A 14,161-nucleotide genomic window follows, 5' to 3' on the forward strand; every position below is an offset into this window, starting at 1 on the left:
CACGGCTCCACTTGACTAGCGCACCATAATCCTCCACATTGACTGACTGTTAAAGATATTACCTGGGGGGGCTTCCTGTTCCAGTCACTCTGTCTAGCTCACCTGAGACCTCGCCTGATAACAAACATTCCTCAAATCTATCATGACCTCTAATTTGTTTTTAGTAAAGACAAGGCTGCATACCTTCTACCCGACCCTATGTCTGTGCCATAGGGTCGGGTGTGGGCTATTTCTTTGTATGTAAGAAGGTTTGGGGGCTCTAACCATGTATCGACTATCGTGGATGAAACCAGATAACCGTGAGTATCTGCACTGGCCACTTCGAATAACTGATCATGCCCCTTGGTCTGACCGATGTTCCGGCCGTATTCCAGAATCTGGTCAATGATGTATTGTGAGACATGTTGAACAAGTGTGTTTTTGTCTACTTACATGACATAGCTATCTTTTTCCCCTCTGAGACCGAACCTTACACGCACGTCAGAAAGGTTTTGAGCTGGTTGTACCAAAATCATCTCTTTTTCAAAGATGTTTGCCAAAGCTGATTTCGTCACTTGTCTTCCATCCCCTTCCTGGGGTTCATCAACTCCACTGAGAAAATGGAGATGGACCCCAGTAAGGTGAGCGCGGTGAGGGACTGGCCCATCCCTGAGTCACAGAAGCAGATGCAGCGTTTCCTAGGGTTCATCAATTTTTAGGGCCTGTTTTTCAAGGACAACGGTACCATCGCAGCGCTCCTTCACCAACTTACCTCCGGTAAGAGACCCTTTCTCTGGCCTCCTGAAGGCGGTAGAGCCTTCTTCCGCCTCAAAGACTCTCTACATCTACCCTCCTCACGCTCCCTGCCCCATCCGACAGGTCATTGTAGAGGTAGATGCCTCCAATGTACGGATGGACTGTTCTGTCCCAAAGGTCCGGGAACAATTCTAAGATTCACCCTTGCTCCTTTTTCTCTCGCCGTCTCTCGGAAGCAGAACAAAATTATGACATTGATAATCGGGAAATTCTAGCAGTTAAGTTGGCTTTGGAGGTGTGGAGGCACGGATTGGAGGGGGTTGAGCATCATCACAAAAACAAAAACACCCTATCTCCCCTGTCCTGCATGTTTAATCTCTCTTGAGCCAGTGAAGAACCTGACTTCATCTTACCCTCGTCTGTCTGCCTAGCTCTCACCCGGCTGAAAATTAAAGAAGAGGTGTCACAAACCCAAGCCAATGTCCCGGTTCCCTCAATTGTCCGGATGGAATTCTGTTTGTGGTTAGGTCAGGTCAACGGTGCTAGATTGGTGTCATGGCTCCTATCTGTTCTGCCATCCTGGCATTGCCTGCTCACTATTCGTGGTGCGCCAACAGTTCTGGTGACCTACTTATCATTCTCCTTTCACTTCACAATTATGTCCCACTGTGTGTTGGCTTATCACATAAAATCCCAATAAAATACATATATGTTAGTGGTTGAAATGTGACAAAATGTGGAAAAGTTAAATGGGGTATGAATACTTTTTCGAGGCACTGTACTCATAGCAAATAAATCAGTACATCAGTTCTCTATCAGAACAGTTATTGAAGAAACACCTGTGTTTCTACTGTATGTTAAAGGCAGATTAGAATAAAATAAAAACTAATTTACAGCAGGGAGCAGACATCCAGAAGCAGCAGCACAGCTGAAACTCTTTATATTTTCAAGCTGTAAATGTCACCTTTGCTTCGCTCATGTTCTACTACACTGTAGCATGCACATAATACAATTTAAAAGATCAATCAAACGTTAATACACACATATTAAAGATGTTTAACTCGAATTCTTTTATACATTTGTATTTTACGTACACACTTTTGAAAGAATTGACAGGATAGGAAGGCTTCCAGTTCATGAGAAATCACACAGCCTCTGTAAATCTCTACACACCATCCCTTTAAGTTAAGACTATTTCAACTTCAATGTTGTATCTCACTTCTTTGGTTTGCACAGTATGACAGGCAACACATCCAGCTTTGCTAAATGAAATATTTCACGCCTGAAAACATACAAATTTCCAATTTATGCCAGGAGGTGAGAATGGGGAAAGTGTGGAAACTTGACAGTTGTCCAACTTGAGATTGGGGCTGACTGGGGAAATTAAGGGGACAGGCTTGACACTCCATTCCAGCCCCTGGTGGGGCTGAATTATAAAAATAGGATTTTCTCTTAATGAGTTTGAGGGCAAGAGGAATTGTGTGTGTGAGTGTGAGAATGTGAGTGTGCACAGTCTATTTAATCAGTAAGTAAGGATTATCATTTAAATGCATGTCAGTTTTCAGTGTGATTACCCTGCAACCTTCCAGTTACCTTGTCTAAATTAGCTAATTAAGTAACCTCATTATGCGTATATGTCATTAGGAGTGTGTATTTTAGCACATAATGAGTGTGTGGCCTTCGACCCACAATTGTGTTCGTGTGGGTGCGTGTGGGTGAGTGTGTGTGTCTGTGTGTGTGTGTGTGTGTGCACTGACCTGCAGCAAAGAGCATGAAGGCGACAGGTGCGTAGAATCGCCGCCTGGTGCCGATGCACACGGCAACCAGAGCAACCAGGAATGACATCAGCACCAGGGCTCCACCCCCTAACAACAGGGCCAGTGTAGCAACCTGCCAGTCTGAGACGGGGAGGTGGGGGAATAGGGAGGTGAAGGAGGATGGACAGGAAATCTAGTTAAGTATAATACGTAGAATAAAAGCAACAAAAGATCTATGTGACACTGCCGTCACCTTTTCAGGGTGGAGTCCACCTCTCGCCCAAAGCAGCCCCCATGACTCTGAAAGAAAAGTAGCTACAAGTGGCTAAATGTGGAAAGAATAACTGGAAAAATAGAAGGCAAAAAGATAGAAGAAGGAAAAGGATGGAAGGTGAATTGAAAGAGAGAAGAGATTGGATGAATAGAGAATGAAAACGGCAAAGCAAGACGAGAAAAAAGACAGGAAAATGGAAAAGGATAAGAGGTTTTGGGAAGAATGAAAGGGGAAAGGAAGAGTGAAAGAAGGTGGGGTGAATCAAGGGATTGAAGAAAACAAGCAGGAACGGTGGACAGCAAAGAAGAGATAGAATATGGTGTGATGGACGGACAAAGTTAAGGAGAATGAAGAATGAATGAAATAAAGACAGTGAAAAGACGATGAAGGATAAGGAGAAATTAGAAGCTAAAGGAAAGGAAGGATGGAAGCTAGGGAAGAAAAAAGGAAGTGGTGGGGGTCAGGGAAGAAAGGATGGTGGAAGAGAAAAAAGACGAGAAAGTCAGGCAGATAGAAGGAAGTGAAGGAGGGAAATAAGAGAGAAGAAAAAAAAGAGAATCAAGAAACAAAGAGGAGCAGAGGAAGAAAGAGGGAGAGACAAGTTAAAGTGGGATGAAGCAGGGTTTGGTGAGGACAACATGGAGAGCATGTCAGAGAGACTGGTGGGTGATAAAAGAGGAGAAACATGCAGGTGGAGAGGCTGCAGTGTAATGTTACAAGGACAGAGAGAGGACAGCATGAAAAGAAATGCCACAAGGAGCAGAAGAGGTGGAGGAGAAGGAAAGGGGGGAGTCAGTGAAGGGGCCGGGGACTGACTGAAAGTAATGAAGAGAGAGAGAGCACTTAGTATACCTGAGCTGACAAAAAGCCACGGCTAAAAAGCTTTGCTGGCATGTTCCCAAAATTCAGTCCACATTTATGTCCACTGTGGCTTGATGCACGCTGAAAACACACAAATGCGCACACACACACACACACACACACACACACACACATTACACTGTATATGTGCGGCTTTCGTGTTGATTTGTGTGTCTGTGTAGAATTATATATGTCCATGTGGATTTGTGTCAGGTCAGTGATGTTCAGTGACCAGCTGCTGTACCGCACCAGCACCACACTCATTTGGAAAACAAATTAGTTATGGAACAAGAAATATTCCCAATTTTCTTACTAAGCTTTTTTTATTTTTCCTTGACAGCCTAATATTATCCCGCCTGCCGGGACAAGAACTGAGACCTACTAAAACCCGCGGCATAATCCAAACTGAGTGGAAAAATAGAGAGACACTGTGGGGAAATAACTGAAAGGGGTTTTTGGTGACTCCTAGGAGCGATCACAGAAGGAGATATGCTATCTCACAATCACACGCACAAATACAAACGGGTAACAAATGGAACAACCTAAATAAATAAGTGGAGAAATATAATAATATACTGTATGGTGCAACTGAATATTCTCTGGCATGTGTATGTGTAGAAAAAATGTTGACCAGGTTCAGTTTTTGTTTGGTTAGATTAGATTTAAATGTCTTAGACAATGCTTACTACATCAGTCATCAAAACACCAAACAGTGAGGGAATATGTCTGGGAATCATTGTGTTCCATCCCTCCAGGAGCACGGAAGCTGTTCTAGTAGCATGTGTTGGCCCAATATCAAGAAATTCTATGTGGGTTTTTGTTTAATTTGTCACTTGCCTGAAGAGTGGCTTCTCTGAACTCTCACCCTAACTTTAACCATAACCACCAATTCCCTAAACCTAACTTCCTTCCCCTAAGCTCAACATAGACCCACCCAAAAACAAAACAAACAAGAAACACTTTGGCTAAGGTCAGGCCACGGTCTACCTCTGACCTTAACCGAGTGCTGTGTAAACGTTATTTAAAAAATCAAAGTGGGTAGTGGAGTCTTACTGGAGTGCATTATAAGAAGATGTGGTTCTAATGTTTTGACCTGCTTATCAATGTTAAATACAGTGGCTAAAACCACATCTTCTTATAATGCATTCCCGTTTAACTCCACTCCCCACTTTGACCTCAACATATAGTAGAATTATCACCTTTCTGACAGTTTCAACCTAAAACCTAGAAATTATAACATTGTAAAAGTAGAATTCGTGGCAGAGCTGCTGTATTGGGTTGCATTAAAATGCACAGCTGGTCATAGTGTTATGCCTGATTGGTGTATTATGTTTCCCATTAACCTAATTAGGATATGTTAATAATTTATGTAAATAGTAAGTCACAATTGCATTTAAGATATGCACATGTAAGTTGAAAATTCCCAGACAACTATGTTCTTTTTTACCAAAATATCTGATATTTTAGCAAAACATCCAGTTTTTACTGCTTTATTATATTTTTTATTGTTGTGTTTAAGGATTTACAGCACTTGATTAAGGTTAGAGAAAGACTGTGGTTTGGTAATAGAGAAAACACAGTGACCTCACACACAACTTTTTTATTTGCCTTTAAACAAAACTGCAACCTTTTACTAAATGCGGTCTGTGGTGTTACAGTCGTGCACTTTGTACACCCAACACCCGCTCCCATGACAGATTACATTGATCATAGGCTTCCAACTTGAAATGTCTCTGTTTTGTATGCTAGTGCCACTGGACCTTTAGGGCCAGCACACACTCACATGGACATCCACACCTTGTCATTTAATCCATCTGGCATTTAATCCATCTAGGCACAGAGGGAGAAAAAATGTGACAATTTCTTTAACCTTTATTTCCACCTGTCTGCCTTCAAACTCCAATCAGATGTGATGCTTGTCAAACAGGCAAGGCTCATGTACCCAGCTGTAAAACCTACTTCTGTACAATCCCACTACACCCAAGAGAACTACATTACAAAATACATAAATCAAATGGACATACAGTAGCTCTTTAAAGACAAACTTCAAACGGGGAGTTCTGGATTAAACATCAATGGAACAAGTCGGACAGAGATATGTAGCTGTCAGTACAGATGCAGAATTGGTGCACAGTAGTGGGAATCAACAGCACAGTGCACAAGCTATTTAAGTCCATTTATTTTTTATTTTACAGTTGTGTAAAAACTGGCAATGTCTAAATTTACTCCTCTGGCGTGGCAAAAAAAGCTTATAAAAGATGGATGGCAGCGGAGAGAGATAAGGAAAGATGAGAGCTACAGAGGCAGAGGGAGGGAGAGAAAGAGAGCCAAATGGAAACAGAGGCGAATGATTAAATGCATGGGAGGCAAAAAAAAGGAGGAGGAAATTAAAGATAAGACAGAGAGTGTCGGACATAGAAGAGCTGGAGAGTGACAGAGAGCAGAGAGAAGAGAGGAGAGATGAGTAAATATATCCTCAAGCAGATATATAGTGCAATCAAAAGCATCTTGTTACCAGTAAAAACTGTTCAGTTTGAATGATGCTGCTGAGCAGGAAGGTAACACCACAAGTCGTTCGAGAGAAACACCTATTAAACTTTAAAATGGTTCGTATGTCAAAACCCAATTTGTATTCTTCATTGTAGAGGCAGGCTTACTCGTGTCCAGTGGTCCAAAAAATTATCCACTCCAGAAATCGTTGTATGACAAACACTTAACATTTATTGAGCCCAGATTCCAATTGAACTAATAACAAAGTAATTCCACAGAACAAGTTTCTCAAATAATTCCACAGAACAAAGTAAGAAACCGTGTACCTTCACAGCTACACACTCAACTTTCTCCACTACCTTGTAGTCCTTTCCTTTGCTTAAGTAACTGTAAACAAGCATAAACATTTCCTTAATAACTGGTTGGGCAAATACCAAAGGCAAATGCTTCAAAGGCAGCCACATGATATAATTTATGATGTCATCAGTGCACTAATACATACACTTCTTAATCTATTCAAACTCTCCAGCAATAGTTACCACAAAAAAAATAAAAAATAAAATCATATCAAACAAAGAGAAATTCCCCATCAGCTCATACATTCACTCTTTGACTCTGATTTCCTTGTGTGCATGTTTGCTTTATATCTCACTGTGTTCTGTATTTAAGTTGGTATCAAAACAGTACATTGATGCCTGTGTTAGACATGAAGATAAACTGGGGAGGAGATTTAACACAAAGCTCTCGGGAGGCTTAGGTGGACAAATATTCATATTTACTTTCCCTCGAAGCACCCCGTTCACTCTTTGATAGCAGCCTGCATGAGGCAACCACAAACTAACTAGACTGCTAAAAGCCACAGGAAAAGCTTTACCTAGATAAAAAATAGTAACACTGCACTCTTAAAGTATTTTCATTTAAAAGTATTTAATGTTACTGAAGTACAAACATCTATAGTAATACTTAATGTATTCAATTTTGATCATTTTATTGTAGAATTAAACCCAATCTGAGGATGGCTGAGGCATATTAGACCCTGATCTGCTCAAGTCGAACAGAGACATTAGACAGTTTGTTAATTATATTAATTAACAATCAGCAACAGATGGAAAAGAACAGCAATATTATTATGATTAAGTACTCAGATCTAATACAGTCATAGAAGCTAAAATATGGTGTTTGCTTCAAAGAAAAATTTATATAAATAACTGACATACCTATTTGCACTATTTGCTGAGTAAGGTATTTTGTAGATAACTGCAAAGAAAAATGATGGCAATTAACTATCTCACATTTTGCAGGTGGTCAAGTTTCGCAAAATAATTTTGACTTCACTGTTCTCATACCGCTCAGATCTACTTGGGTAATGCACATACTTTCACAAAAACCCAACCTGAGAACTGTGGCAGTAATAATTGACGCAATTCATCTTGATTCTCCTCAGAAGATTTTGGACCCAACTCGACTCGGCTCTCAGGTCAGATCTCAGTTCAGCAGGACCCAGTGGACCTTCAAAGACCTCTATTTAAAATCCACCAAATACATCCTATGAAAGTTATAATAAAATAATTGTTTTGGATTAAATATTACAGAACATGACACATCAACAATAAATTGTATATATGTCTCTTACACACATTTACAGTCACCAAATGCAAATATTTTGCAGACCTCCTCTGTCTTATTCACACTGATATTGTGCATTTTCTCTCCTCATACCTTAACCTTCACTATCATAACTAAATGACTAACCCTAACCTAATTTCCAATGTAAAAAAATAAAAACAAAAACAACAGACAATAGAGATGGACATACTGTACGACATATATTGTAAACAACATGAAAACAATTGTACCATTTACACGTTCCCTCTTTTGTTTTCGCACACACACTTCGGCAAATGTTACCTAGTGAAATTAGTATTAGCAAATGTTCCAGTTTCTCATACAAAGACACACACTGTGCTGTGCTGTGAACCTCTTTCTCTCCCACAAATACCCCTTGAGGTAATGTGACTGTTTGCCATGTGACAGGATTACCACACTGTCACATTCTTTCTTTACTCTAAAGCCACTCCAAGCTGTCACGGTGATTTACTGCTGTATGGTTTTTGTATCCAAATCAGTCCTGTAGCTGTAGATGTAAAATAAAAATATACACAGTACATCATCATGTAGCTGCTATTTTACCATTTCAATCATGGCATTACATTTGGTGGCTGTGATCCCTTTGCCAGACAACTGCAGGGTTATGGTACATGGTATTCCCAAAACACGGTACAGTGCACCTACATCACCCACACTCCAAGTAGTTATACAACATTAGATTAAACTTCCAAGGAGCTCTACAACTGCAAACTGTCCATCATTTTAAATTTGTGTTTGATCCGTGTACAAAGACTCTGCAAGGGCTTTTTTTTTGTCTTGCTGGCAGTTTAGGTATACGAGCAGCTGTAGTTCATCACTGTTTATTTACGATGGACTTCCTTTTTTTTTATCCCGTGAGTTCAGGGTTGCCACAGCGGATCATTGTCCGCATGTTGATTTGGCACAGTTTCCTGATGCAACCCTCCCCAATTTCTACCGGGCATGGACCCGCACTGCACAGCTGGGGATGGGCTTTTAGGTCTTGTCTAAAACAGTTCAGTGTCTTGCCCAGAGACACTTAAACATATAGCCGGGACCAGAGATCAAACCACTGACCCTGTGGTCAGGGTCCACGGACCACAGGGCGGCTACTGCCTTACCAACTGAGCTACATTTATGATGGACTTCAATGAACCTTAACTTTGACTTTTCCTCTTCTGTTACCAATTGTTGGAAAACGTTTTCACTAATCCTAAGCAATAATACCCTTTACCTACATGTACTAGAAGGAGTTGAGTTTAGTACATGCATTCATGTTACACCAGGATCAATTTTAATAAATTTGATCCTCAAATTTTTCATCTAGTAAACATTTCAGTTTGTCCAACACATTAGTCAAAATACAACAGTATTAGCACCACATTAATAAAGCTAAGAGGAGTAAGGTTTTTGTGCAAATTTTCCATAAAAAGTGAAAATATCAAGAATACAGTGGAAATTTTGAGGATAAAGTTTAAATGTTGAGAACAAAGTATACAAAGTATACAACAAAGTACATTTGCTTAGTTTCCTATGAATAGACCAAAGTAATTCATGAAAATGTTTTGTCTGAACAGTCAGCATTCAAGTCTACATTAATAAAATAATCAAACTTTGGAAGTTCTTTTAAATTAACAAACCTTACAAATAAAACATGGAAAAATTCATCCTGATTACTCCACGTTTCCAAATGTACATGGCAGAAAAAAAGTTTAAACACAGCGGGTTTGATTAAAAGAAAATAATTGGAAGTAAAGACAATGTTCATAGCACTTCTGTCCGCTGGTCACTTTGAATTTGTTTATTTCAAGATTTTGATGGAGTTTTTTCTGTGTTGCTGCTGCTATACTGTAATCCTTTGAAGAAAGCTTAATTTGCATCCAGCAAATGGATTATGGGTGTTTGGGCACATGCACTCCTCCTTCATGCCCTGTGTGTGTGTGTCTGTGTGTGTGTGTGTATGTGTTTAAATGTGTGTGTCTGTGTCTGTGTGTGTGTGTGCATGTGCGTGTGTGTTTTGGGTTTGGTGGATGTGAGGGATGGGAGGGGGGTTGTAGGTTCCTTGCTTTTCCTCTGTCTGTCTGCCACAGAACTGAGTGCCACATCATTTCCCATTCCTCGTTCAGCTGCTACAAATAGAATGGGCATCTCTGGGGGCTCACTGGGAGGAGAAATGGAGTCAGAAGAGAGGAGGGGGAAGAGAGAGTGAGAAAGGAGGTGAAGGGGGAGAGAAGAAAAGGAGGGACAGGGTTTTAACCTGGGAGAAATTGGAAGAGGGCTGAGGAAAAAGGATGATGGTGAAATTACAAAGGGAAAATGATTAACATTAGGAATGTAACAATGAAGCCCTTAGGGAGGAGAGAGCGTGACAATGTAGAGGAAGAGAGGAAAGAAAGTAGAGAAAATGGAATGAGGAATAAATGAAAAGGAGCTGGAACTGGGAAGAGAGGAAAGGACATTTCATTTAAGAGTATAGATAAAAAAAGGACGGGGAGGTAAAAGTAGATGGATCGATAGACTGATAGAGAAAGATGAGACGAGCACACAGCAAGGAGGCGACATTTATGGAGGTTTTTAGGTTTCAGGGGTGAATGACCTTATATCTATGACAACAAAGACTAGTGAATGTAGGTCAGACAGGCCAACGCCTACACAACTAAAGACTGATTGTTTTGGCTTTATCCTTAAATGTGCAAATAACGTAATTACTACTACTGTAATTGTTGGTAAGCATAATACTATTTGTTTGGAGACAGAAAAAAAAAATGAATTCATTGCTTTTTAGTGATGGTTTCAGTATCACAGGCTGCATATTTTGCCAAGGTCACACCAATGACAAACCTAATGGTAGCATTAACACATCTATTGTTTTCAGCACCAAGAAGTATTTGTACTTTCATTATTGATTTGAGAATTTTGCTTTCTGGTTTATAACATTATTGCGGTTTTGCAAGGGTTTTTAGTTCTAGCTAGGTAAACATTTAGTGCTTATTTAGGTTAGTGTACCTGTCCACAATGTATAATCTGAAAATTCAGTTCTCACAAATGATGTTCCTATTCAGCTGAAGTGCAATTAGAAATATTTTTTGTATGAAATGGAATCAGTGGCTGGATTATGGCATGTTCCCATGGAATGTACTTTTTTAAATGAATGAATAAAGCAGAATGCCAGTTCATTTCAGGGGCAACACCGAGAGACATAAACAGACAGACGACCATTCACACTCACATTCACACCTATGAGAAATTTTGAGTCAACAATGAACCTAACATGGATGTCTTCGGACTGTGGGAGGAAACCCACACAAGCACAGGAAAAACATGCAAACTCCAAAAGGAAAGGCCGTAGCCAGCCAGAGATTCAGACCGGGGACCTTTTAGTTGCACCACTAGTCACTCCACCATCATGGTATCCTCTGCATCTATCTAGAAAAGTATTTTTCTGTACCGCAAACAGATAATCCAAGCCAGAACATATTTGCAGTGTGACATCATCATCGAAATTACTGATATCTGATAAAATAGTATAATTTATTATTTTCTATACAGGGCTACTATATTTGCTCAGTAATTGGTTCTAAAATCATTCCCTACTGTCACAATCCCTGCCCCAGTTCTGTTCCTTGCCCACTTTTCCCCTGTGTCAGCCACAGTCTCACTCCCTCAAGCTTCTACATTTTTCTCAGCTGTCATTTCTTATGCACCAGATGCCCTCAGACGCCTTCACTCCTGTTCCCAGTCACCTGATTCCAGTCATCATTCCAAGTGTCCCAATTTTTCAACCAATATTTAAGGCTGCCTGTTCCACCTGCTCCCTGTCAACATTATTATGTCTCCTTTATGCTGTTCATCGTGTTCTTGCCATCTGCCTGATACCTGTTATTGTACCTGTAACTACCAGCATACCTGCCAGTTTTATTCTAAGCCCTGGTAACTATTGATTCTATTTAACACATATCACTGCACCAGTCTGCAGCCTGTGTGTGTATGTGTCTTTGAGTACACATACAAATCAAATTTCTTCTGCTCTTACCATTCTTTGGTGGAATTATTTGAGTGTTTAGGGTTGTTAAATTTGCCCCCTGATCCACTTCTGTTGTGTTTTACTTCACATAGGATACCTTCACATTTTTACAGCTTATAATTCACATCTCCACCAACAACGGCAAGTTGTCCTGGTCCAGAGGCAGCAAAGTAGGTCCAAATCATTATATTGTCATGTGTGTTTCACAGATAGGATAAGGTTCTTATGCTGGAATGTAGAGTTTGGCAATTTCCAATTCATGCGTTCACAGAGCATTCTTTATACAGCTCTCTGGTTTATCCACTGTTACATACTTTGACCTTGATGTAATCTTTGGTGGTTGACCACTCCTAATTGGGTAATAATAGTGTAATGGTGTTGAATGTTCTCCATTTGCCCACAATCATTCATCCATTCATCCATCCAGTCTTTATTTCAAATATTTTAAATCTGTAGTAATAACAATGAAAAAAGACTGAAAAGAAGCAGGTTGAAGCCGAATCTATAAAACCCTTTGTAATCACCTGAGAATATGATGTCATCATCCCTTTATATCATAGTTAAATAAGTAAGTAAATAAAAGATATCTAACAGTTCTCAGAGTAATAAACAACAAATTTGTAACATGACTAGACACAAAGTCGTGCTACACTAAATTCTTCTAAATTCATGTTCACATACTTAGTCACACATAGATAGTAATGTTTGGATGATTTCCCACATAGAGAAATTAATACCTGTAATGTTTTGTTTAGATTATTCCTTTGTGTAGTTTTATAAAAACCTGCTCACAGATTTAAGCAGAAAAAGTTCTACCCCATAACTATCTACAAGCTATTTTCTCTGTTCTGGAGCTATTTTTTTTACTTCAGATTGTTTAATGTAGAAACATTCCCACTAGGCTAAAATCTTTGTTTGGTTCTCTTTCTTAATTTGTCTTTGCCCACGGATCACAAAATTAACAAAATACCTTATGAAAGTTTAAGTTGACTTTCAGAAGTTACCAAACTAATGAAGGAATTTGTAATTTGTAACTCTACTTTTTCTGTGTCTTTCAGTATTTGCCGCTAAGTTGGTTGCCCAGCAGGCTCAACCCATGTGCCTATGAGCAACCCAATAAAAACCTGCACTTCTGAACTCCAGCAGTGCCTGTGCTAATCCACAGCCAAGATACTGAACATCCAACTTTCTGCAGCGAGTAATGAAAAGGGATGACTTAAATTAACAGAAACTGCTTCTCTGGTGTGTCTCAGGTGCTGAAACAAACCCAGGGAGCTGGCACATGCAGAGAATGATTTTTATTTTTTTTATTTGTTGATCAGTGTGTGTGCATTGGTTAGGCTTACACACTTATGAGCTGACACACACAGAGAGACAGACTGCCAAGAAACCTAATTAGGGAGTTCTGGTTTGGAGTCCGAGTGTACGGTATTTGTGTAAGAAGAACAAAAATAAAAGAGTGGCTAAAAGTTGTGGTTATAAAGTGTGTTAGTGAATGTGTGTATGCGTCTTCAGGTCCTAGCAGAGGAGGTGTGTAGATACACTGAAAGAGAAATCAGAGCGTTACATGAAATATTCAGCTGGGCTTCAGAGGAGACTGTCCAAAAACAGGGCAGCTCAACGTGGTAGCTTCATACTAGCACAAACACACAGCCACACACCAATTTACATTCCCCTTCTGCAAGGAACTTGGTTATTCAAATAAATATGGAAACATACATGTACTGTGCAGTTTCTACAAACACACACAATGTATAGCAGCCCAGACGTGTGGACTGGTCATGCATCAGCTCAGCGCAGACAAACAATTTGTGTGTGTGTGTGTGTGTGTGTGTGTGTGTCACAAAGGCTTACAAGAAGATAGCTGAATAGTGTAGATGGTGCATGATGTAGTGTCTGACAGATTAAAGACTCTAATTAACTGATTCCTTTTTTAATGCCCCTGTTGCATAATTAGCACCAGTCAGCTCCCAGTGTAACACTGGTAGTAAATAAAGACACTGTGGCTTTGGTTAAAGCAATGCTTATGACCTCCTTTTTCCCTTGAAATTATTCCAACCTCCAAGACCAGCCCCTCCTGCCATGCCCCACAACTGCAAGACCTCTCCTGTGGGCGACAACAAGCCTGTTTCCTAGACAACAAAAGAAGGTGCTTTAGAGTAAAAGTGGTGGCAGTTTTGCAGCATTTTTTTGAAAATTAAATACAGCCTGAGTTATATTTTATTTTAAGTCTCCAGCATGAAAGAAAAATCGTAATTATCCACTATCGGACATTGTAACATGCTCAGGGAGATGTTTTTTCATCATTTAATTATAACATAAATTACATTAGAATTTAATTTTAGGGTGCGTTCATCTTTGCATATTAAATAAACCTGCTTATTACTTCCTCTC

The 14,161-nt window shown here is 39.8% G+C and overlaps 1 protein-coding gene across 1 annotated transcript in view; it reads right to left on the bottom strand.

The window, feature by feature from the left end:
* LOC137108563 (transmembrane protein 47-like) overlaps window positions 1-14,161 on the bottom strand; it is a 30,104-nt gene that overhangs the window by 13,149 nt on the left and 2,794 nt on the right. The window contains exon 2 of the mRNA XM_067493308.1: window positions 2,493-2,633. Coding sequence (XP_067349409.1) covers window positions 2,493-2,633 — 141 coding nt within the window. The remainder of the gene's footprint in view (window positions 1-2,492; window positions 2,634-14,161) is intronic.

The sequence above is a fragment of the Channa argus genome, chromosome 23 (assembly GCF_033026475.1).
Source record: "Channa argus isolate prfri chromosome 23, Channa argus male v1.0, whole genome shotgun sequence".
NCBI classification, from domain to species: Eukaryota; Metazoa; Chordata; class Actinopteri; order Anabantiformes; family Channidae; genus Channa; species Channa argus.